This window comes from Denticeps clupeoides, chromosome 13 (genome assembly GCF_900700375.1).
Source record: "Denticeps clupeoides chromosome 13, fDenClu1.1, whole genome shotgun sequence".
Classification (NCBI taxonomy): Eukaryota; Metazoa; Chordata; class Actinopteri; order Clupeiformes; family Denticipitidae; genus Denticeps; species Denticeps clupeoides.
In genome coordinates this window covers 4,462,149-4,484,675 of record NC_041719.1, presented here as the reverse complement: position 1 = coordinate 4,484,675, position 22,527 = coordinate 4,462,149, and the positions used below count along the sequence as shown (strand labels likewise).

At 43.8% G+C, this 22,527-nt stretch overlaps 1 protein-coding gene across 6 annotated transcripts in view; it reads left to right on the top strand.

Moving 5' to 3' along the window:
• usp32 (ubiquitin specific peptidase 32) overlaps nucleotides 1–22,527 on the top strand; it is a 30,097-nt gene that overhangs the window by 2,693 nt on the left and 4,877 nt on the right. Inside the window, exons 1-26 of one of the 6 annotated variants that reach the window (XM_029001505.1) lie at nucleotides 963–2,206; nucleotides 2,513–2,640; nucleotides 5,689–5,794; nucleotides 6,520–6,638; nucleotides 7,733–7,892; nucleotides 12,572–12,703; nucleotides 13,765–13,872; nucleotides 14,211–14,326; nucleotides 14,889–14,951; nucleotides 15,039–15,122; nucleotides 15,236–15,297; nucleotides 15,558–15,660; nucleotides 15,769–15,961; nucleotides 16,056–16,234; nucleotides 17,779–17,919; nucleotides 18,169–18,328; nucleotides 19,068–19,222; nucleotides 19,412–19,493; nucleotides 19,651–19,725; nucleotides 19,984–20,122; nucleotides 20,279–20,384; nucleotides 20,498–20,671; nucleotides 20,829–21,003; nucleotides 21,483–21,634; nucleotides 21,726–21,837; nucleotides 21,924–22,102. In XM_029001505.1, the coding sequence (XP_028857338.1) occupies nucleotides 2,578–2,640; nucleotides 5,689–5,794; nucleotides 6,520–6,638; nucleotides 7,733–7,892; nucleotides 12,572–12,703; nucleotides 13,765–13,872; nucleotides 14,211–14,326; nucleotides 14,889–14,951; nucleotides 15,039–15,122; nucleotides 15,236–15,297; nucleotides 15,558–15,660; nucleotides 15,769–15,961; nucleotides 16,056–16,234; nucleotides 17,779–17,919; nucleotides 18,169–18,328; nucleotides 19,068–19,222; nucleotides 19,412–19,493; nucleotides 19,651–19,725; nucleotides 19,984–20,122; nucleotides 20,279–20,384; nucleotides 20,498–20,671; nucleotides 20,829–21,003; nucleotides 21,483–21,634; nucleotides 21,726–21,837; nucleotides 21,924–22,102 (3,138 nt within the window). In that variant the 5' untranslated portion in view covers nucleotides 963–2,206; nucleotides 2,513–2,577. Of the gene's footprint in view, nucleotides 1–962; nucleotides 2,207–2,512; nucleotides 2,641–5,688; nucleotides 5,795–6,519; nucleotides 6,639–7,732; nucleotides 7,893–10,718; nucleotides 11,034–12,571; nucleotides 12,704–13,764; nucleotides 13,873–14,210; nucleotides 14,327–14,888; nucleotides 14,952–15,038; nucleotides 15,123–15,235; nucleotides 15,298–15,557; nucleotides 15,661–15,768; nucleotides 15,962–16,055; nucleotides 16,235–17,778; nucleotides 17,920–18,168; nucleotides 18,329–19,067; nucleotides 19,223–19,411; nucleotides 19,494–19,650; nucleotides 19,726–19,983; nucleotides 20,123–20,278; nucleotides 20,385–20,497; nucleotides 20,672–20,828; nucleotides 21,004–21,482; nucleotides 21,635–21,725; nucleotides 21,838–21,923; nucleotides 22,103–22,527 lie in introns of those variants that run through there. The other 5 variants (XM_029001504.1, XM_029001502.1, XM_029001503.1 and 2 more) reach the window with 5 other exon arrangements.

Sequence of the window (22,527 nt, the reverse complement as noted above, 5' to 3'; positions counted from 1 at the left end):
GGAAAGAATAATATTGCTCCGTGGCTCCGTTTTAATCGCTTAACAGCGCAACGATGCCCTTCCCAGGGACGGGGAACCCCCGGTTCTGCATTTCCCAGCATCACTACAGCGTGTGAACAGTGGATCGTTCACAACGCGTGAAAGGGGAAGCAGGTTGTACTCCGTTTCTGCTGCGGTTTGCAAAGTATTAGTAACATGTTGAAAAGGGAATGAAATGAGCTCTTTTTCTCTCTCCGTAACCGTGAGTGGATATTTTTCACACTGAGCTGAAAATCAGCGTTACCTTGAAACCTACGAAACTGACGAGTTTTTGCAGAAGAAACGGGTTGGGCCTTTTGAAAATGGCTCGCCATCCCTCGGCAGGATGATGATGATGATGATGATGATGGAGGATATTGAACCAGGCCCCAGGCTCTTTGTTTAATTTAGCCTGCTAAACTTTAAAGGACCACCCATTTTACGCTGTTTCACGGCGACGTGCATTAGACACAGCGGCGCTGCATGTAAGCGGAGACGTCGTTTTCGCAGTCGATGCTGAGATACGGCTCGGTAATGGACCGTGGCACGTAGCTGCGGAGTCGCTGACATCCCTTCGACTTTGAGGTTTTAATTCGCTTTTGATGAGGATTTTTTTTTCCCACTCCCTGCTGCACCCAGGGAGCGATGGCGGCGGCTCCGTCACATCTCGTCTTTTTATTTCCTCCCAAAAACTGATAAATGCGGTTAATTTAATTAACTGGCAACAACCCGAAGAGGTTGTCCACCAGTTGAGAGTGAAGAGGGGAACGTCCATTCACTTCTACACATTTACATTTACAGCATTTATCAGACGCCCTTATCCAGAGCGACTTACAATCAGTAGTTACAGAGACAGTCCCCCCCCCCGGAGACACTCAGGGTTAAGTGTCTTGCTCAGGGACACGATGGTAGTAAGTGGGATTCGAACCTGGGTCTTCTGGTTCATAGGCGAGTGTGTTACCCACTAGGCCACTACCACCCACCGTAGCCGCTCCTGTCCCATTAAACCATAATGCCGTCTCCACGCTTTTTTAAATTTTATTTGGAGGGGAGGACCGTAATTCATCTGTACCCGCCCGCCACGCGGTGATTGAGGGATGGGATCTTGTCCGTGTCCCTGCGATAAAATGCATTTCGGCGTCGTGTTGCAATGCAACCATCGCAATAATTAGCAGTATTTCAGGCCTTTTTTGTAGCGTTGTTTGGTCCTGGGATCGAATGTCTTCGTGGACGTGCCGCTCTTCGGTGGTGGCGGTAAGTGTATGAGCTCAACACCACTTACTTGATGTTTTCTGGTAGAGTGTCGGACGCGGACACCGGTTTACATTTTCCCAGAGGGCTGCCGAAGTTGATCGCTTGCTTTTATGGCCTCGGGGCTGTAAACTGGCCTTTTACCGGCATGGGGAGCCGCCGTGGTCCCTGCACCCTGGTTACGCGCCTGTTGTCGGGCGTCGGGCGTTGGAAAGGCGCTTAAAGAGGGCCGGCACTGCGGAGGCTTGTAACGTTATTTACAGCTCGGCCGGGGACCGTTCGCACCAGCAGCCATGTTAATACTGGACTTCCACAGCAATTAACAGTCATTGCAGCAATAAAAAAAAAAATAATAATAATAAAATAAAATAAACTTTTCTTAGCTCTCTGAAAGCATCGGTCAGGTGTGGGGACAACCGAACACTGAGAACCTTTTCCTGTTAGTAAATATAATAACCTGATACTGTGATTTAAGACATCATACATCGTCATTTACAATACGGATTGTTAACTGATAATTAAATAGAGAATTTAAAGGATTTTTTTTTTTTTTATTGGTAATGTAGCGGTGTTTTACTTTATGTTCTTTATTTTACGTTGAATGGCCACAGATTTTTATTTTTTTTTTAAATATGCTAGTTGAATGAACGTATGTTGCCTTGAAATGATGACTACAGTGCAGATCGTGTTTCCGGCGACATGCTACCTGTGACTTTGGCTGCCGTCAGCAGCACCCCTACCACTCCGCCTAACCCACCTACCTAGTGTCCTGGTCACTCCGTCTGGACGGCAAGCAGGGCGGACCGTCTATAGTGGCCCTCTCATCAATGTAAACGGCACAGCCGATTCTGCCGCTGTTGTCATCGCACTCGTGTACCGGATTTTAACAACTAAAACCGACGAGGGGAAAGAGTGGCGTTGGACCACACATCGAAGTGTAGGTTAAATACATTGTTTTACTGTGTGTGTGTGTGTGTGTGTGTGTGTGTGTGTGTGTGAGAGCACCAAGCTCAGCCATCGTAACTCACTCAAGTGCTGATGTGGACTTTTTTTTATTTATTTTTTTATTCCCAGAACCTGCATTCTCATCACCACAGATACTCCCTTTGCCAAGAAAAAAAAAAAAAAAAAACGTCTTTGGCCTATAGATCGTAATGGTGGCAGCAATCACTTTATACGCTAAACTCCTCCACTTTGCTGAATCCTAATCGTCTTTTTCTTTTTTCTTTTTTTTTTGGTCCAGTCACCGATGTGGAACTCAAACGGCTGAAAGATGCCTTCAAGAGGACCTGCGGCCTGTCCTGCTACATGAGCCAGCAGTGCTTCTTCAGGGAGGTGCTGGGAGATGGCGTTCCACCCAAGGTGGCAGAGGTGAGCTGAGCGTGACTGCGTCACATGGTGGCCCTTCTGGATAATAACCTGAAATACCATTTTACATTAACTCATATTCACAGTTGTCAGTTCGAGTCGCCCTCTACCACTGATTTTTTGTCATATTTTTGGCGCAAGTATGAACTTGAATAAAAGCTTGTAAAGCACATTTTAACCGTACAGTGTGAGTTCGGCGTCAGAACGTTTCTTTGCTCGGGACGGTGTGGACCTGCAAATCTTCAACATGGCAAGCAACATAGCAACATAGCAGTTGACAATGACAAACGCGTGGCTGCAACCCTCTACTTGTGGGTCAGTGGTGGCCTAGCGGTTAAGTGCAACGTTGCCGGTTCGAATCCCGACCCGCCAAGGTGCCACTGAGGTGCCACTGAGCAAAGCACCGTCCCCACACACTGCTCCCCGGGCGCCTGTCACGGCTGCCCACTGCTCACTCAGGGTGATGGTTAAATGCAGAAGACACATTTCACTGTGTGCACCATGTGCTGTGCTGCTGTGTATCACATGTGACAATCACTTCACTTTCACTTATACTGCCTGGCAACTGTGGAATTTGCCGTTTTAAACGTTTGCCTTATTTTTCCGAAGCGCGCAAACGCTCACGATCTCTTCCAGTCTCCATGGCACCCGAGGCAGTGGCTGCTCGCCAGTTCCCTCGTGCCGTCAGGTATCGGATGATGATCCTGGCTGGAAGTTCAAAGGAGACGTGCATCAATTTGTGGAAACATCCCATGAACTGAGCGTCCAGGGTTTAATTCCGTCTGACCGAATTTATGCTCCCTTCCGCTGTATGTTTCCTCCATTGCAGGGGGAGCGGAGGGGAAAAAGGCCCTTTCTCCTGGTAATGATGCCGCTCATTAGGGTGGCAAGCAAGCCTTTATCTCCAGAGAAACGGCGTTCAAAGGGAAGCGTTGTTTCACACGGCTGCCGGATACGATCGCAGTGAATTTATTCCTTGCTGCTTATGGTTTTTATTAATGCCGAGGCGGCGGTGGGCTGCATTATTAATGCCAGTGCCGCACTGTGTTGTAGTTTTGCTTTGTAACTGCGTGAAGAAGGATTGATTTTTTTTTTTTTTTTCCTCTCCTCAGGCTTGCCTGGAACTTTTACTCCCGTAATCATTCGGTTTGCTGCTCATTACGTGTTTCCTGGTGTACGTCTCTTTCAGTTTTTTTTTTTTTTATTGGCCTCTGGGAAAGGCTCCGCTGCTTCAACATGAAGACGTCTGATCTGCTGGAATTTCGTATGAGCCTTTAACCAGGACCGCTGCCAGTCAACAAGACCCGGCCTTCTGCCCTGGCCGTTTCGTTTGCTCAGACCTTTCCGAAAGCACATCTCATCTGAACTTAACAGGAAATGAATAAGTCGTTTGTTCACATGATTAAAAAAAATAGATGTCATATGTTGCTATGGGGACCATCATCCGCAGGTCTCTAAATGTTTCCTTTATATACGTGAGGCACTCATGTTGGTGGCACTCATTCCATTCAGCAGTTAGGTCTGGTGTGTTGAAAAGGTCTGAAATGTAAAAGTTGTTCATTTGTTCATGTGCAGACTTTTGAACAAATGAACTCATATTTGTCTTCAGAAGTGGGTTATTGTGTTGACATCGCGGCTCAGGGTATAAGTGTCCTATGCCCTGTAATATGAACTGCTTGGTATTTGCATCATGTGCAGCATGTACAGTCATGTAGGTGAGCTACCGAATGAAATGCCAGTCATCGGGTTAAATGCAGAGGACAAATTTCACTGTGTGCACCGTGTGTTGTGCTGCCGTGTATCACATGTGACAATCACTTCACTTTTTTATTATTTTATTTTATTTTATTTTTTTATTTGACGTGGAGATTGATGAGCTGAATGATGTGTTTTCTGCTGTTTTATTCTGCATCATTGTCCTGATGTCTGAAATTGAAGCAGCGCTGTTAGTTTCAACGGGGGCTCTGGTCTGTATGTACTCACAGCTCCGAAGTCACACGGAAGCAGCTCAGTTTGGCCTTCGCGTCTTGAGATGTCAGCGACCTAACAGGCGACACACACACAGACTCATTTACTTTCACCAGCCCCGCTGCGGAGCCTGAGAAAGAGACACTGCCCGGTAGCCCCCGACACCCCATCCACCTCCATCACCCCCGCCGTGACGGGCGGAGCCCGGCCACGGCTCTTTCAATCTCCGCTATTAGCGCCTGTGGCGACCAGCGCCGGTGCCAACGCGCCCCCAGTGAGCCTTTCTGCTCTCGACTAAAGATCACAATACTGCCTGCTGAGCACCTTTTTTTTTTTTTTTTTTTTTTTTTTTGACCCCGCCCCACCCCCCTACGAACTAGATTGTGTGCGCTTGTGAGTTTATTTGTATTAGAGGGAAAGGCACACTGCAGCATCCTACAGGGACTCGGGGCCCAGCCCCGCCCACTTCTCCCTCTTTCTTCTCCTCTTCCTGTGCTCCGCGTCCCTCAGCTTTTTCTAGTTAGTCTTTTTCTTTTCTTTTCTTTTTTTTTTTTTTCTTCTTTTTCATTATTTCATGTTTGTGTTTCCATGTTACAATGGAGCGTGTCGCGCCCTCTCTCCTTTCCTTCGCCGCTCTTCCTCTCGTCTCTTTGTGTCCAGAAATAGAGCATCAGAAAGGGGAGAATATTTACAAAAGCGCGGTGACGTTCCGAGATTAAGAGGCCTTGTCCGGTGGAAACTAGCCGCGCCCACCAGCTCGGCCTACTGGCTGAGGGTCCCGTACCCGTTCCTGCAGCCGCGTAAGCGACCGCCGATAATTAGATGGAGCCCCTGCGCGAAGCCGAGATTGATGAAATTGAGACGTTGCTGTTGACACTTCCCCCCTCTCTTCAGACGCAACGTTTCTTTCCTGGGCGGGGGAGGAAAACCAAAAAAAAAAAAAAAAAAAAAAACTCTCCTGATATCAGGAAACCGCAGTTGATCGCGGCCGGCGGCTTTTATAGCTGCTCCTCGCCGTTCCCGCCGGGAGTTCTGCAGGAAAGATTAAAGTGTTTAAAACCCAGTCTCTTCCCTCCTTCCCAGGTGATCTACAACTCCTTTGGTGGCACTTCAAAAGGGCTACACTTCAACAACCTCATTGTTGGCCTGGTCCTGTTGACGCGGGGTAGAGATGAGGAGAAAGCCAAATGTAAGGGAATCTTCTTTTGATTTTTTTTTTTGTTTTTTTGTAAATATGAATAAACCTACGTTACACGTATGTACTCCCTGATGACTATTTGTGACAACCAGTTGAATAGTGAAGTGCGAGCCTGTCTTCACAGTATGCACCCTAGATATCACATGGTTTAATAAGTTATAATTCAGAAGTATTTACTTAATTGTAGTTATTTTCAGCTATTTTGTTACAAAGCATGAAAATGTGCACAATACAGTCCGATACTGACTAAATTGATTCATGTTAATTGTGTTGTCTACAATATGATCATCATACCTGTGGAATAAAGGGAAGAAACACAAAACAGTACAAATTCTACGTTTATACAAATACAAATTTTTATCAATTACTGACTGTTTTCAGCAGTAAAGACAGGTTTGATACATTGATGTTGGATGCCAGCTTATTGATAATGTATCACTAAATTAATGTACATGGTTTCCGGGGTTTTTTTTTTTTTTTTTTTTTAGTTTGTTACCATGGTTACTGGAAGTTACTGTGTACTCAGTGGGCAGGTGGAGGTCATTGGTGGTGCCCTCCAGTTGGAGTTGCCACCAAGGAGAGGGAGCGGCATGCCATGATTGATAGGCGGCCCCCCGTCTGACGGCCCCTGATAACGCTGTACAATGTGGATCCCCTGCACTGGCAGCCGGGCACCGTCTGGGCTCCTCATTATGCCGCTGCATTCTTCCCCACAGACATATTCAGCCTGTTCGCCAGCGACTCGGGCAGCTATGCCGCCAGGGAGGACGTGGAGAGCATGCTGCGCGCCGTGGATGGCGAAGTCCCGCCCTCTCTGAGGAAGTGCTTCACAGAGGTCAGATTGGCCATCAGACTCAAGTCTCCATCAGGCACACCTTATAACCCATCCCCATTGGAAAATGATATAGTAGTAATAATTAGGGTTGTGTATTGGCAAGGATCTCAAGATACATATCACGATACATCCAGGGTCTAGATATTATTATATACAAATGCATTGTGATACTGTATGTATTGCGATATTCTACAAAAATAGAGCTGAAATACAAGATGCTGTACAGAGCCATTTACAGGAGTAGAGGTTGTAGAAAACGCACCAACCGGTGGACTAAATTTGTATCCAAAAATATTGATATTTGATGTCCCTGTATAATGTCACCAATCCCCCTATATATAATATCACCAACACCCCTAGTAATAATAATATTATTATTCCCCTAATTAAAATCAATCATATTTTCATATCTCAGCAGTCATCTGATAATGACTAATATGAATGAATGAATGAATATACTCTCCTGATACTCACCAAGACTCAGACAAAGGAAGTGATGGACTTCCACTTTGTGCTTTTTTTTTTTTTTTTTTTTAAGCAATGGATTTCCAATAACGGGATTAGCCTGGACTGTTGGGTTTTAAATCGGATCTTGCAGTAACTGGTCCGCTCATGCATCACCGTGGCGCTCGGTGCCTATAAATACCCCGAATTTCTGCTTATCTGCCTCCACTTTACCTTCCCTCCTGCTGTAAAGAACGCGGTGACACCGTTCTAAATATAAAGGACAGAGCTCTGTGTTTGTGTGTGGGTGGTGTGTTTATCGTACCAGTTGGCCAGGTTAATGCACTTTCAACATTCATTCACACACTCACGACACACATGATTATCGATTGAATGTCTCCTGATGCTTATCGTATCGTGAGATCCTTGCCAATACACACCTTTAGCTTCTGCTAATGGCCCGCTCTACTCATCAATAGCAATAACCTTTTCGGCGCAAAACATTTCATTGTTCATCTCCGGCTCCGCACGTCTTGCTGAGGAAATATTTACTATGCACTTAGCGTTGTTTATGGCTATGCAGAATTAGATGGCAATTAATGTTCCTTTTATTTCTCCCTGACACATCTCGTGCTTTTTGTTCCGCTCAGGGAGAGAGGGTGAATTATGAAAGGTTTAAGAGCTGGCTCCTGCAGAACAAGGAGGCCTTCACCTTCTCCCGCTGGCTGCTGTCTGGCGGCGTGTGCGTCACCCTGACCGACGACAGTGACACGCCCACCTTCTACCAGACCCTGGCTGGAGTCACGCACTGTGAGTGAGCGCCCCTGAAAAACGCACTCACACACCCTGATGACGAGTGCGTTGTCTGCCATTGACATGTTATTATGACCACCAAGGGGTGGTATTTGAAAAAATTACAATATTACAAAAATGGTCGTTTGTCTTTGTTGTATTTATTTCATTTATTTATATTAAATTAAAGGAACTTTGATTTCATAAGTAAAACTCAGGTACTGAATTCCTACCAACATTAAACCAAAAACAAACACATAAATGTATAAAAGTATTTTAATTTGTACCACAAGTATTTGTTTGGTGCTTTGGTGTTCCTGATTTGATTTAGTTACAAAAACGTTTTTTTTTTGTCTTTTTGAGATGTGCTTGTAGATGTTATATCGACATCATCTATAATCATCAAGAAACTCGCAAGCATGCACGCACACACTTTGTCAAGTGCATATGCATTCTGTACAAATTGTAAAGCATACCTCACACAGGTGGTACTTCCAATATAAACCTGAGTGCAGCACTCTCCTCACGCAGCAGCTCAGCCCGGGTGTGCCTGCTGCAGTAATAATGGCCAGAAGAGAGGGTGGCGATGAAGCAGGCGCTTCCGTTCATGTGAAATATGCTTCTTTTGGAATTTAGCAAGTGGTCCTTGGGTCATCCTGACTGCCGGTCTCATTTATTTATTTATTTTTATTGCTATTTGGCTGTCTTGAGTGCTAAAGACAGGTCGCCTGTTATCAGGCTGTCAGCCAAAAACAGGCTGCCACTTGTGCACGTCCGTCCCCAGATGGATGTGGAGCATCAGCGAATCCCTCTCATTGTTTTGCTCCCCAGCGGGGAGAATGGGGACTGTGAGGTAATTGCTAGGGACAGGCTACACTTACGTACCACCCGGGCGCAGGCAGCTCGCGCTGCGGCCCCCGGTGGGAGAAAGGGCCGGCTCCACAGCTGTCACTGCCAGCCCTGTCCTTGCCATCCTCCAATTACTCACAAAAGCAGAGGAAATGACTACGTTCGTCCTCCTCGCATGGCCACGTGTGTTCATCCGTTCGTTTATTCATTTATTTCTCGCCGGCTTCTCTAAAGTGAAGTGGGATCTAAAATAGATCAGGGCAGCTGCCTGACACCCAAAACGATTTCTGGCTTTCAGTGATGTCAGAAAGAGGGGATCATTTTCTGCACAGCACTAAATCAGATGCATTGTGATGTCTGTGTGTCTGATGCAATTGTTAATTTATGTTTCATAAAATTCATTTCATATTTGTTTGGTAAAAGGTCAGTGTGGTGACATTCATTTTTGTCCATATTTTATAGTGGTTTTTAAATATTTTTTGTTTTTTATTTCGAAAGTTATACAAATTTGACAAGTTGAGTCACATTTTAATGTCAGTATTTTAAAAAGTTATCTCATTCTGTGTGATGCAAGAATGGCAACAAAAGTTGATTCATCAAGTGAATTATCAGTACATTTGAAATAGCTTCATACTAATATTATGATGTGTTTAAATGCACAGTATTGCCAGTAAATATTAGCATCACATTGAGCCTGTTATATTGGTCTTGAACAGGGGTTGGCAACCCACGGCTTTTTCATCTTTACACTGCGGCTCCGGAAAATAAATAAGAATTTAAGTGTATTTTGCTTTCACCAGTTTGAAGATTCTTGTAACCTTGTGACATTAAAAGGCATTGTGTCATTTTTTTGTCACTCAAAATATGAGTCAAAAATGCTCTAAAATGCTGCCCCCACCTGAGCTGTTAATCAGTTTGTTCAATTAGAGTAGTGTTTCAAAATTGGATTCCACTTGGGGCAAGTAATTTTTGGTGTTTAATGATTTGCAAGTGTCTACTTTAAGTTGATTAGTTGTGTAGAGTTAGCATAGCGCCACTAAGTTAGGGTGACCAGATTTCCCATGTCCAGCCAGGTTTTTAGACATTTTAACGCTAATTTTAGATTGAATGAATTATTTGTCACATCATCAGCTTCTTCATGCATATTCGTGCTATTAAAAAAATGCTGAGCGTTGCTGGTGGCAGGGAAGACAACACAATAGTGGTTGCCATTCGGAGGCACACTCTGTACATTTAATTATATTTTTAAAAAAAACTTCAATAAATTGTTTTATAAATAGAAATAATAGAACGTAAGTCAACCTCTCTAAAATTGCTATTGAAACTCACCTCTCTTCTCCTCTCTCCTCTGCTTTACTAAAAACTTGGGCCATTCTTAGACATGGACCAGACATAGACATGGACCATACCATTTATGAGACAGACAACTAATCAATTATATTCACAAACATTGGGTAAAATAATCAAGTTGCACGTTCACATAAATACATTAATATGATTTTGAAAGCATACATTTATAAATGTATCCTTTCACATAGTTACCAATAGTAAACCCAGTCTGCCTGACATTTGAGGCTCCACCCCTTCTCCAGTACCCAGGAACCATGTAAAACTCCCCACAGTCCCTTCTTATCCATAAGAACTGGTCGCCGACCAGTTTACATGACAGACTAACCAAAAAATTATTAAATAGGAACCCTGCAGGCTGATAAGGCAATAGCTATAAAATCAATAAAAATAGTTCCCATTATGTGGGCGATCAGAGTGTTTATGCTGGTAACAGGCTCCAGCTCTGTTACACTGCCAGTGATGCTGAATCACAGTATGTGGTTAAATTTAGAATGGGTTTGCTTTGTCAATCAAGGACAGAGCAGGAGACATCCCTGGCCAAGACCAATCAGAAGAAGAAGATACCGTAGCGATGGCGAGTAATCTTCTCCCTGCCACTGTCTTATCCTCTTAAATCCGCAAGTGCGGCGCATTGTGTGTGAGAGTGTGTACGTGGTGATGCCGAACCTTCCAGAACGTGCCTTGTCTGGCAGTGGGAGACGTGGACTGTACAGTGGTGATCATGGACACCAAGTGGCGTGGTCTACTGGAGGAGTCCAGAGAGGAACGTGCCATAGGTTCTGAAGAGGGGGGTGGAGTGCAATTTTCTGTGATTTTTAAGGAAAAAACTATTTTTTTATATAGCCATCCGGTGTGGATTTTACTATGGTACACGCCACGTTGACCAGTGATACCCCTGGCCTGTGCTGTGGAATATGGTATGGTTCCTCTGTTGCCACTCTGACAAAATCACACCTATAGGTGGGTATGAGTCTTCCTCGGGTGATTTTTTTTTTTTTTTTTTTTTTTTTTTTTTCCACCATTTGTGCTCTGGTTTACCCTGTTAGTGCAGTTTGGCCACTAAGATATTCCGAATCATTGAGATTCTCCTGCTCATCTTCTCTTCAGTCGAACAAAACTCGGGGGCAAAAACTGGCCTCTTGCTTTGAGTGGGCGACATATCTCTGCGTCCTTCTGGAATCGCTGAGGCGTTGATGAAGGCTAATGGCGGTGGCATGAAGTGGCGCGGTTTACCTGTTATTTCTGACCAGACGACGGCGCCCGCGGCTCGTGCCGGGAGAGGTGCTGAAACGTGGCGGAACTAATTGCCCGAAATGTGTTATGACAGCTCGATTTGAGGTGGGTTGTGCGCTCAGGGATGGACCATTGTGGGTTTTTTTTTTTTTTTTTTTTTTTTTTAAACTGGTCCTTGTCTGCCCCGGTCTGGTGGCGCAGGGTGGGCGGCTGCAGACAGCGTGATATTGTCCTGACAGCGAGGGGAGGGGAGAGTAGTAGTTGATCCATACTGTGGGTAATGAGTTTTATAGATCAGCCGTCCCTCCCCGATGCGGCCACTCGTGAATAATGCTCAACTAGGTGAGTGGCCCATGTTTATTGCCTCGGCTGCTGAGCTGGACGTTGTTTACACCCGCCGTTCTATCAGGATAATTGTAGTTACTGCAGTTACCGGCCACACACACTGGCCCTTTTACTGCCGTCAGTCATGTCAATATCTATAAATGTCTGCATTTTGGGGGGCTTCTTGATGGTTGCCACCATGTCAGACACATGCACAGGCTTTTATTCTGCTGGCATCTCAATTATTCATGAGCGTCGTATTATTTCTCTGCTGTGGCGGCCCTAAAATAACATTCTGAATCATTGATTGTGTTTCCTGGTCTGTCAGTTCTCCTGCACTCCTGGACCCGTTGAAGCCCCTCCAGCCCCGGACTGCAGCCCTGTCCGCTCCTATCGCTCAAGAGACCTGCTAGAGATGGTTATTGAACCACTAAGGCAGCAGGCATGAGCCTTTCCAATCGATGTCTTGATGGCCTGTCAAAATCGCATCAATTTATCTTTTTTTTTTTTTTTTCTTTCTTATAATTAACCTGAGACCTTGACTCATGATCTTGGAACCGGTGTTAATGCTCAGTGTAAGAAAAAAAAAAAAAAACGTGTTTGTCTGAAGGTGGAGTGGCTTCTGTGCCACCCCTGTGCAATCCTGTTACCCTAATCTGGGGATTACTGTGATGAAAGTGCAGTCAACCTGGGAACCTCTTAACCCCTGTGCCTGATATAGTCCTGGTCATCAGTCGTGTAAGGTTGAGTCATGCTTATGCTTGGTAGAAGGTACAAACTAGGCCATTATGCAATCTGCTTCCATAGGATGTTACAAATATTTCATCATCTCAATGAGTCAGCGTCTGGCATATCTTATGCTGAAGAATTCCTCTACTTTGTGTCAATTTGAAGAAAGTTTACTTTTTTGCATAATGGCTAATAACATTTCTTCCCTGCAGTAGAAGAATCGGACATCATTGACTTGGAGAAGCGCTACTGGCTGCTGAAGGCTCAGTCAAGGACAGGGCGCTTCGACTTGGAAACCTTTGTCCCTCTGGTTTCACCTCCTATTCACGCTTCGCTAAGTGAAGGTAATGAAATATTTATGAGCCTGGGGTTGAACAGGGCCCTGTAGAGCGGCCCTCCTGACAGATATGCACTCGTGTTCATGTTAGCGCTCTGGTCACTGCTCCCAGCACACACATCAGGCCTCAGAGGGATATTTTTTTATTTTGCTTCATTTTTTGTATGCATACAAACTGACTGGAAGTAGAATGTAGATCCTCTTTTCTGTCAGGGTTTAAACAAAAAGCAGATATGAAAAATGAAAAGACATTAATATCTATACATTTTATGAATGTATGAGCATTGTTAAAGGTTCCCTGACATGAATATATATATATCTTTTTTTTTTTTTTTTGCTTATATATCAGTCTTAGTGGTCCGCTAATACTGTACCTGAAGTGTCTTTACAAAATTCAGCCTTGGTGCAGAATTACAGAATTAAATCCTAAAGAGGAGGAGAGAGGTGGGACAAGGACGAGAGCAGCCTATAGAAGTTGAGGGGGCATTCGCGAAAATGAAATCAACACCATTAAACAACCACAATGTTTGGCGCAGACAGGAAGTCGTGTTGCCATTTTCACAGAAAAAGAAACGACCCCACTGGTTCTTAAGAACTTCATGTGACAGAACTAAAAAAAAAAAATTTGTGGTAATTTTTACGCTCCAATCACCAAACAACTTCAATGCTTCACACGTTTGGAAGCCATGATTGTCAATGGAGTTCCTTTTGTAGGGGAGGGGTGGGAAATTCTTTGGGTGTAAAAAGCATGAGAAAGGGGAGGTAACCTTTCCCCTTATGATGATATAAGGGGACAAATTCCAGATCCGACCATTTGAGCTGCTGCTCTCTGAACGGCAAAGCAGAATGACCAAAGCACTCAAAGCACACCTATCGCCATTTCTGTCCACAACAGGACCATAGACATGCTAGGGTAACTCATATTAATGTTAAATAATCTCACATGACGTTTTCATGATAGGGGACCTTTAATACGTTATGTAGGTTTGAAACAACCTTTTAACTGATCATTTTTAATGAATTGTCTCCTTTGTGTATTAAACCTGCCATAATTTTTCTCCCCTTTAGGCCTGTTTCATGCCTTTGATGAGAATCGGGACAATCACATTGACTTTAAGGAGATCTCATGTGGCCTGTCGGCGTGTTGCAGGGGGCCTGTCGCTGAGAGACAAAAGTGTAAGCCTCACAATCGACTCCCTTTTGAAGAGAAGGCCAGGTCCTGGCGCATAGCCCTTTATCTCACTGCTTTTTATTGTCGGCTGTCTGCCATTATCTTGCATACATTAGTAGAAACAGATAATATTTGGTCAGTGGCCTTTGAATAACCATCTTTGCGATCTCCTTAGGGTCAGTGAAACTTTTTTTTTTTTGAGAACACGGACTCATCTGTAATTTCAAACGTTCCGAAAGTAATGTATTCTAGAGCAGAAAAGGGCTAATTGGTTCACGTAAATTCAATCCAAGGGATGACAGTTTTTTTTTTTTTTTTTTTCTCTCTCTCTCTTTAATTCCAGTCTGTTTCAAAGTGTTTGATGTGGACCGGGATGGGGTCCTCTCCAGGCAGGAGATACAGGAGATGGTGGTGGCACTGCTGGAGGTGTGGAAAGACAACCGCACAGACGCACTGCCGGTGAGCGGCACTGAGAATTTTCAATTTCTGAATCCCAGTATGCAACATGAATCAGATGAACGTTACATGAATTCAGCAAGGTTCAGTATTCGGTAAAGTACATAGCAGTGGAGTGATTGTTGGCATTGATTATTAATGCGAATTGTTTAGTTTGTGTGTCTGCTCGTAATGGGTTAATGTTTTGTAGTGTGTACATGTTATGGTGCTGTGCACCAAAGGCTGCACTGTTTACTACTTTATCTGAATGACATTTCCTAATCCCCAAATAGTGAAGGAACTGTGAAGCAAAGCCTGGCGGCCTCACGCTTTCAGTAAATCCATGGCCACTTAACTCGATGTTGCATTAAGTCTTTGGCATTGGAACTTGGCGGCAACATGGTTGCTTGTGAAATTCATGGACCCTCTGGGATCTGAATGGACTGCTTCTCACATGAATAGGAAATCTTTTTTTTTTTTTTTTTTTATAAGCGGCATAACTTTTAAGTAGCTTCTGCAGCTCTTCTTCAGTGTCTCCTGTTTAGTGATATGCGCCCTGTTGTATGTTTTATTATTTTCATTTCAGGAATTGCTCGCCAATGTATCAGACATAGTGGAGGGCATCTTGAAGATGCATGACACAACCAAGGTGATTAAGGTTCAGACTTTATACACTGTTCACTGTTGTCATTGTCCTGTGAGGGTTGCAGTAGCATTGACCACTTTTTTACTGTAGTTGGGCCATTTGACTCTGGAGGACTACCAGATCTGGAGTGTGAAGAGTGCACTTGCCAATGAGTTTCTCAACCTGCTCTTTCAGGTCAGGGTCTCCCTCTACTGATTCATAAATGGCTTCACTGCTCTGTTTTCACAAATATTCTATTATTTGGTTGTCTTATGTAATCCTCTTACTTCCTGTTACCATGACCTCAGGTCTGTCACATAGTTCTGGGGCTTAGACCTGCCTCGTCTGAAGAAGAGGGACAGATTATCAGGTAAATAATGTTTTTGACCTCTTTAAATCACCCATATTTGTGCAATACAGTTTGTTAATGTACAACAGCTCACGCATATGATTGTAATTTGAACGATATCAAATTAGCTTTGATTCTTAACCTCTATATATGGTTCAATAAGGCTAATGCATAGCAACTAGATATTAGATGGAGCTGAGTGAAGCTGTTGAAGTAGCATGCTATTTGATGTCAGGGTTTGTCTGATGGAAAAGTGCTGAGATTGTCTCTTTGATGTACAGGGGCTGGCTAGAACGAGAGAGCAGACATGGGCTTGGGCCTGGACAGAACTGGTTCCTTATCTCTATGCAGTGGTGGCAGCAGTGGAAAGATTATGTGAAATTTGTGAGTACAGAGACTAATAAAGATCTCATGCTTAGAATGCATTGGAGATTTTAATTTATTTATTTTATGTCGGTTGATAAGATTTTCTTTTTTATGTGGTTCTCATAGCAGGACAAGAAGTCGATTGTTGTGGAGCAGCCTGTCATGCAGAGTGCAGGGAGGAGAAGCCCCATGTCATCTGCCACAGTGGAGCTGGCCTCTAGCAGAGGTCCCGGGGTCACACGGTCTTCCAGTTCCTTGGATGAGAGGTTGTCTGACACGCTCTCTAGTGCATCTGAGGCTACGGAGAGTCCCAATAACAGTGAGTGTGTGTGGGTGGGCGATACAGCAGGATTCAGTGTTACTTGAATGCCTTGGTCCGATGTCCTTTTCCTCATGTGATATCACATCCTCAGGCCTGATCCCTCACATGAGCTCGTCAGCCACTGACATCTGCTTTGCAAGGCAGCATAACGTCTCAGACAACAACAACCAGTGTTTCTCCAGCCATAACGGACACCTGCCTGCTCACTTGGCCCTGCAGAGACCTGGTGCCATAGACAACCAGCCCTTGGTGCACACAGAGCCAATGAAGGTGTGTCTGTGTGTTTATATCCTGCTTATGTGTTTATATCCTCTCTCTCTCTCTCTCTCGCGCTCTCTCTCTCTCTCTCTCTCTCTCTCTCTCTCTCTCTCTCTCTCTCTCTCTCCTCTCTCTCTCCTCTCTCTCTCTCCTCTCTCTCTCTCTATATATATATATATATATATATATATATATATATATATAATTATTTTTATTTATTTATTTATAAATATACTGTACATTTTGCACATTTTGGGTCCATTTTCCATTTATGCAATAATCCTCATTCTAGACATTTATGCATTAAGCCTTAAGGATCCTTAAATATTAGGGTCACACATTTGCCTATGAACCGGGAGACCCAGGTTCAAACCTCACTTGCTACCATTGTGTCTTTGACTAAGACACTTAATCCTCCAGAGGGACTGTCCCTGTAACAACTGATTGTAAGTGGCTCTGGATAAATGCACATGATAAATGCCATAAAATGTAAACTTAATGTGTGTCCTTAGCTACGTCAAGTCCAGTTTCATCAGAAATGAATTTGTGTATCCGCTCGCATTTTAAGACCATAAGAAATGTCATGCGCTTTTGCAGCAGCTACAGAAAGGAAGTGAGCACCAGGAAATAGGAGGTTGACCTTTAAAAGCAAGCATACTGCAGCCAACCTCCGGGCTCAGAAGACAGGCCAACTCTATATAAGGTCTTGATGTGACAGATAAGCAAAATGTGGATGTCAAATATGTTAAAACAGGCCGTAAAATGGCAGTACCTGTTCAATCGTTACAGATGAAAACCATTGCTTCAAACATATGTACAGAAAAACTGATTTATCCTGTTATATTTTTATTTCTCTGATTGATTTCAGAATTCAGTCAGATCATTTTAGCTTGCAATCAAGAGTGGATATGGTGACAAGTTGTGGGAAAGATGCAGTATTAATAACTGATTTTATTTGGAAATTATAGTGTAATAGTCATATTCATAAAATCTGTGAGTTTAGCAAACTGGAAAAGAACGTTTTCTTACTAGTGAATGGATAGTAAATATTTCAAGTGTGCATGCTTCTGCACAGTTCATTTATATTCAGCATTCTCTTTTGCAATCATTATGTTGTCTAAAGAATCATGCATTAGGAAGGAGTCTGTGAACAATGTTGCAACCAGCATCCATTGAATGTCAAAAAAAGAAATTTGCAGTGACTAAAGGCAAAAGAAGTGTTTGCAGCATGAATTGCAACAACTGTATAGGCTTAATATTGAATAAAAAGCCAATTGGCTTTGTAGAGGAACGGGCAGGAGATACATAAAAGAAGGATATGTATGTCCTCCTTTATATCCCTTATATCTGGACACAAGTCTGGACAAAGCCAGACTCCTCCAGAGTGACTCCCACTTCTTTAGTACAATGTCCACAACAGATGCTACTATGGTGCAGCTTTTATTATCTTCATAAACTGAGTGTCCTGTGTAGCTGGTCCATCTGTGATCAAAGGAAACATCTCATCTCTTCTTCCACATTCACTTTTTCTCTCTGTTCTCCACTTGCTGGCATAGGCTCCAACGTTAACTATGGAGGGCGGACGACTCAAGAAGTCTCCACAGCTGCTCGTGGGCAGGGACTTTGAGACCGTACCAGAGCCGGTGTGGAGGGCGCTTTACCACTGGTACGGAGCCAATCTCAGCTTACCCAGGCCGGTACGTTCAACTTTTCTCACATTTCTCACATTTCGCGAAGCCCTGAGCAGTCATTAATGTTCAAAGGCAAACCCTCCTGTTATTCTGCAGACTCTCTAAGAAATGCTTTAAACACTTGTCTCATTACCTTGCTGGTCAAATATCTTGTTTTTTTTTGTTTTTTTTTGTTTTTTTTTTTTTACTTGTAATACTGGTAATTCAAATAATTTTGTTCACAGTGCTTGGTCTTAATCGTTTCTGTTTATGCAGGTGATTCTGCAGACAAAGACTGGCCAGGCCGAGCTGGAGCTGTTCCCCCGCTACCTGCTCTTCCTCAGGCAGCAGCCGGCCACCCGCACTCCCCAGTCCAACATCTGGGTGAATATGGGTATGACCAGCCTGCGAATGTTCCCCCAGCATTTGCCCCGAGGTACCGTAAGCCTGCAGCAAGGAGGCTCCCTTCGCCCGGCTCCTAATCCCTAAAAATGGTCCTGGCTGGATGCCGAAATCTAAGTACTAAGTACTCAGTACTAAAATTGAAAATTTCAAGCTTGATCACAAGTACCCATTTCTGACCTCATGCTGCCATCCAGTGGAAGTGAAAATCTGTTTTTTTTTTTTTTTTTTTTTTGTCAGAGGTCCGGTGGTTTTGGTTGTTAACCTCAGATGGTTTAGCTCTGTGTTTATGAATGGGTATTGCAGATTTCCTTCCAATTTAATACCTAATCTTTTTAATGATTCAAATATTTTTTTTCTATTCTTTCAATCAAAACCTTTGCTAATAATGAGGTTTTTCACCTTTTAATATGTTAAACATTTGTACTCCCTTCTGCCCTTTCTTGCTGCTTCCTTACAACTAATCCTGTGTTTTGCGTAATGTGATTGGTACCCCTATTGTGTCGTTTTAATGCAGATAACACTGAAGTGATTAATGGGTGAAATGTGAAAACGATGAGGGTGCATGCATTGATGCGTTCAGTCACATCAGTAGAATGTTTGATGGAAAGAACTGTTTGTTCAAGGACATGATTTTAAAATCAGTGGATGTAAATTATGACCCGACGCTTATCTCAGTCAGGTGGGGCTGCTGCCTTTGGCGTGTAGCCCCTCCGAGAACATACCTTCGCTGAGCAACGTGTTAACGGCTGAATACCTCACCCTCCCCGCAGGCAACGTGCCCTCCCCAAACGCCCCCCTGAAGCGGGTGCTGGCCTACACCGGCTGCTTCAGCAGAATGGCCACGATTAAGGACATCCACGAGTACCTGTCCCAGCGGCTACGCATCAAGGACGAGGACATGAGGCTCTGGCTGTACAACAGCGAGGTGGGGACCCGGCTGGCCGCCATGGCTTCACAGTCATTAATCATTCATATACATTTTAAAGGGCCGAAGTTTAAAGAAAAGCAGAGCATGGTTCTGATTTAAGTTTTTGAAATAATGATTTATTTTGTACCCCTGATTCAGATTCCTGCCCTATTCTCTATAAAAAGTATATTTAAATGTTTTTAACAGAATTACCTCACCCTTCTGGACGATGAAGATCATACTCTGGAAAGTTTGAAGATTCAAGACGAGCAGCACTTAATAATTGAAGGTTTGACAATGGTGCTCTTTCTAATAGTCACTCAGAGTTTTTTTTGTCTATTTTTGCTTAGCTACATGGTTAAAATGCAGTATTCTGCAAAAAAAAACAAAAAACACAAATAATAATGGCAGCATATGTTGAATTTTTATTCATGTTTTTTTAATAGTTCGGAACAAAGATATGAGCTGGCCGGAAGAGATGTCATTCATCGCAAACAGCAGCAAAATAGATAGACACAAAGGTAACACTTTTTTTGGCAATATTTAGCATTTGAGTGATTTGATTCATAACACAAGAGAACTTGTTATTCTCAGTGGGAACCAATAACACAGACAGCCAACAGATTTCTTTGCAATCTGCAATTAATTTTGTAAATGTGATCGTATGCATCTGCTACGCGAATTCTCCCATCCTCAAGTTTCGGTTATAGCATTTCTCGTCATATTTCAGTTGACACTGAAGGGTCTTGCATTGTCTCGTTCTTCTCGTTCTCACACAGTCCCGACTGAGAAAGGGGCTACGGGGCTCAGCAATCTGGGCAACACTTGTTTCATGAACTCCAGCATTCAGTGTGTGAGCAACACCAAACCACTGACAGACTACTTCATCTCAGGGAGACACCTTTATGAGCTTAACAGGTGTGTGTGTTTGTGTCTGTGTGTGTGTGTGTGTGTGAGAGAGAGAGAGAGAGAGAGAACGAGCGAGGTAATAACCTCTGCAGGCTATTAGAAAAGTGTAATTAATTTGAATGATTGATTATTTCATGGCTAAAATTGTGGTTGTGTTTTGGCCAGAACCAACCCTATTGGCATGCGGGGTCACATGGCCAAATGTTACGGGGATTTGGTCCAGGACCTTTGGAGTGGAACACAGAAGAACATTGCTCCTTTGAAACTCAGGGTGAGCTAGCATTTTTCAGATTATTTGTCATAAGTTATCATTGCATGTAGTATATGTTTACCAATCATTTATTTACTAGTTTGTTTCATTTTTTTTTGCTTTTTTTTTTGCAGTGGACAATCGCAAAATACGCTCCACGATTCAACGGTTTCCAGCAGCAAGACTCACAGGAACTCCTGGCATTCTTGCTGGACGGCCTCCATGAGGATCTGAACCGCGTCCATGAGAAGCCCTATGTGGAGCTGAAGGACAGCGATGGTCGGCCAGACTGGGAGGTGGCATCAGAGGTCAGTGGCCATCAGACTTTTAATTATAGAGTCAAGTTATAATAAAACGTATAGTGGAAAATATTGATGCCTCATTAATGCACAGAGAAAAAGCCAGAGTCAGTCGATGTGAGGTGATAAGGTGGAAGGATGGTGAATTTGATACGATCTACCACAGGCCTGGGAAAACCACCTGAGGAGGAACCGGTCCATCGTGGTGGACCTGTTTCATGGCCAGCTGAAATCCCAGGTCAAATGCAAGACCTGTGGGCACATCAGCGCTCGCTTTGACCCGTTCAACTTCCTGTCCCTGCCCCTGCCCATGGACAGCTCAATGCACTTAGAGATCACAGGTGAGTAGTTCCAACCTGGGTTATGCAACGGAACAAGCGTTTCCACAGTTTCATTATAGGCTCACAGCATGTCCCGTTCAAGGAAATGAATATTGGAGTGCAGAAAATACAAGATATTTTGTGTCCATGAATGCATTTGATTTGGGAATAACACATTGTGCTTGCACACCATGTCTCACAATGCCAAAAAGAGAATTATGTGTCAAATTGAAGCTAGTGATCTAGGAACAGCCTAGATCTTGTTTGGGCCAGGCCCAAAGGCATCATTTTGAAGATTATTGGATGAGAGGGTAAGAGAGGACAAGACTGAAACTCTTCCTGGGAATTGTCCAGCAAACCATTATTGTTTGTCATGCTTGTTTAGCCTTTATGACTCTGCTTTTTTTTTTTTTTTTTTTCTTCTGTGTGGAAATTGTGTGCTATTGTATTTCTTGTATAGTGATGTTTAGCATGTGTTGGACACGCTGTCTGTGTTTCAGTCATTAAGCTAGATGGCTCCACGCCGGTGCGCTATGGCCTGCGGCTCAACATGGATGAAAAGTACACAGGCCTGAAGAAGCAGCTAAGTGAGCTGTGTGGCCTGAAGCCAGAGCAGCTTCTGTTGGCCGAGGTCCACAGTTCCAACATAAAGGTGAGGGGGAGCAGATCAGTGTCGGAACAATGGGGCCAGTAGAGTCCGATCGAATATCTGACCTTGTTTAATCACATGGCTTTGGTTCTAGAACTTTCCTCTGGACAATCAAAAGGTGCGGTTATCGGCGAATGGCTTCCTCTGTGCGTTTGAGATCCCTGTGCCGGGCTCGCCTACCTCGGTCATGTCTCCAGCACAAACAGGTGAGGTGGTGAAGTCTACTTCACTGCGTCTTTCTCTTGCTCTTACAATTCGATGACTGACTTAAGAGTGTTTCGGCCCTCTGCAGAAAATACACACATAGCCAATGGACATGCTTTCAACGGACACATTGGGAAACCTACCCTGATCCCCAATGGCACACCCTGCACTCCTGAACGACTGACCAATGGCATTCCCAATGGGCACGTGGTGCCAGTCCAGGACAACCCCGTCAGTGGTTACATCATTGCCATGCACAGAAAGATGGTGAGCACTGCATTTTTGGCCAATAAAAAGGAAAATCTGTGCTGAGGTCTTGCATAGATATATTAACAGGGTACCCGCGGGGTCTTAAAAACTTGAAAAATTGTTGAATTTCGTTCATTAACTTTAAAAATCACTGGTATTGCTGCGCCATTGAAAATATTCCAAGGGTTTTTGAAAGCAGAGAAGCTATCCTTTCCAGTGATATTAGTGTCAGTACGGTACACCTCCCACCAGTGCTGTACTCAGATCAAGCCCACTGTCATTTCCAGCACTGTTTTTAATGAGAATTTTTAATGCTGCCACCAGGAAATCACCAAGCAACATCATTATGCTATAATCATGATATAATCATGATATAATCAGGGCAGTGGTGGCCTAGCGGACCCGTAATCTGAAAATTGCCGGTTCGAATCCCGAGCTGTCAC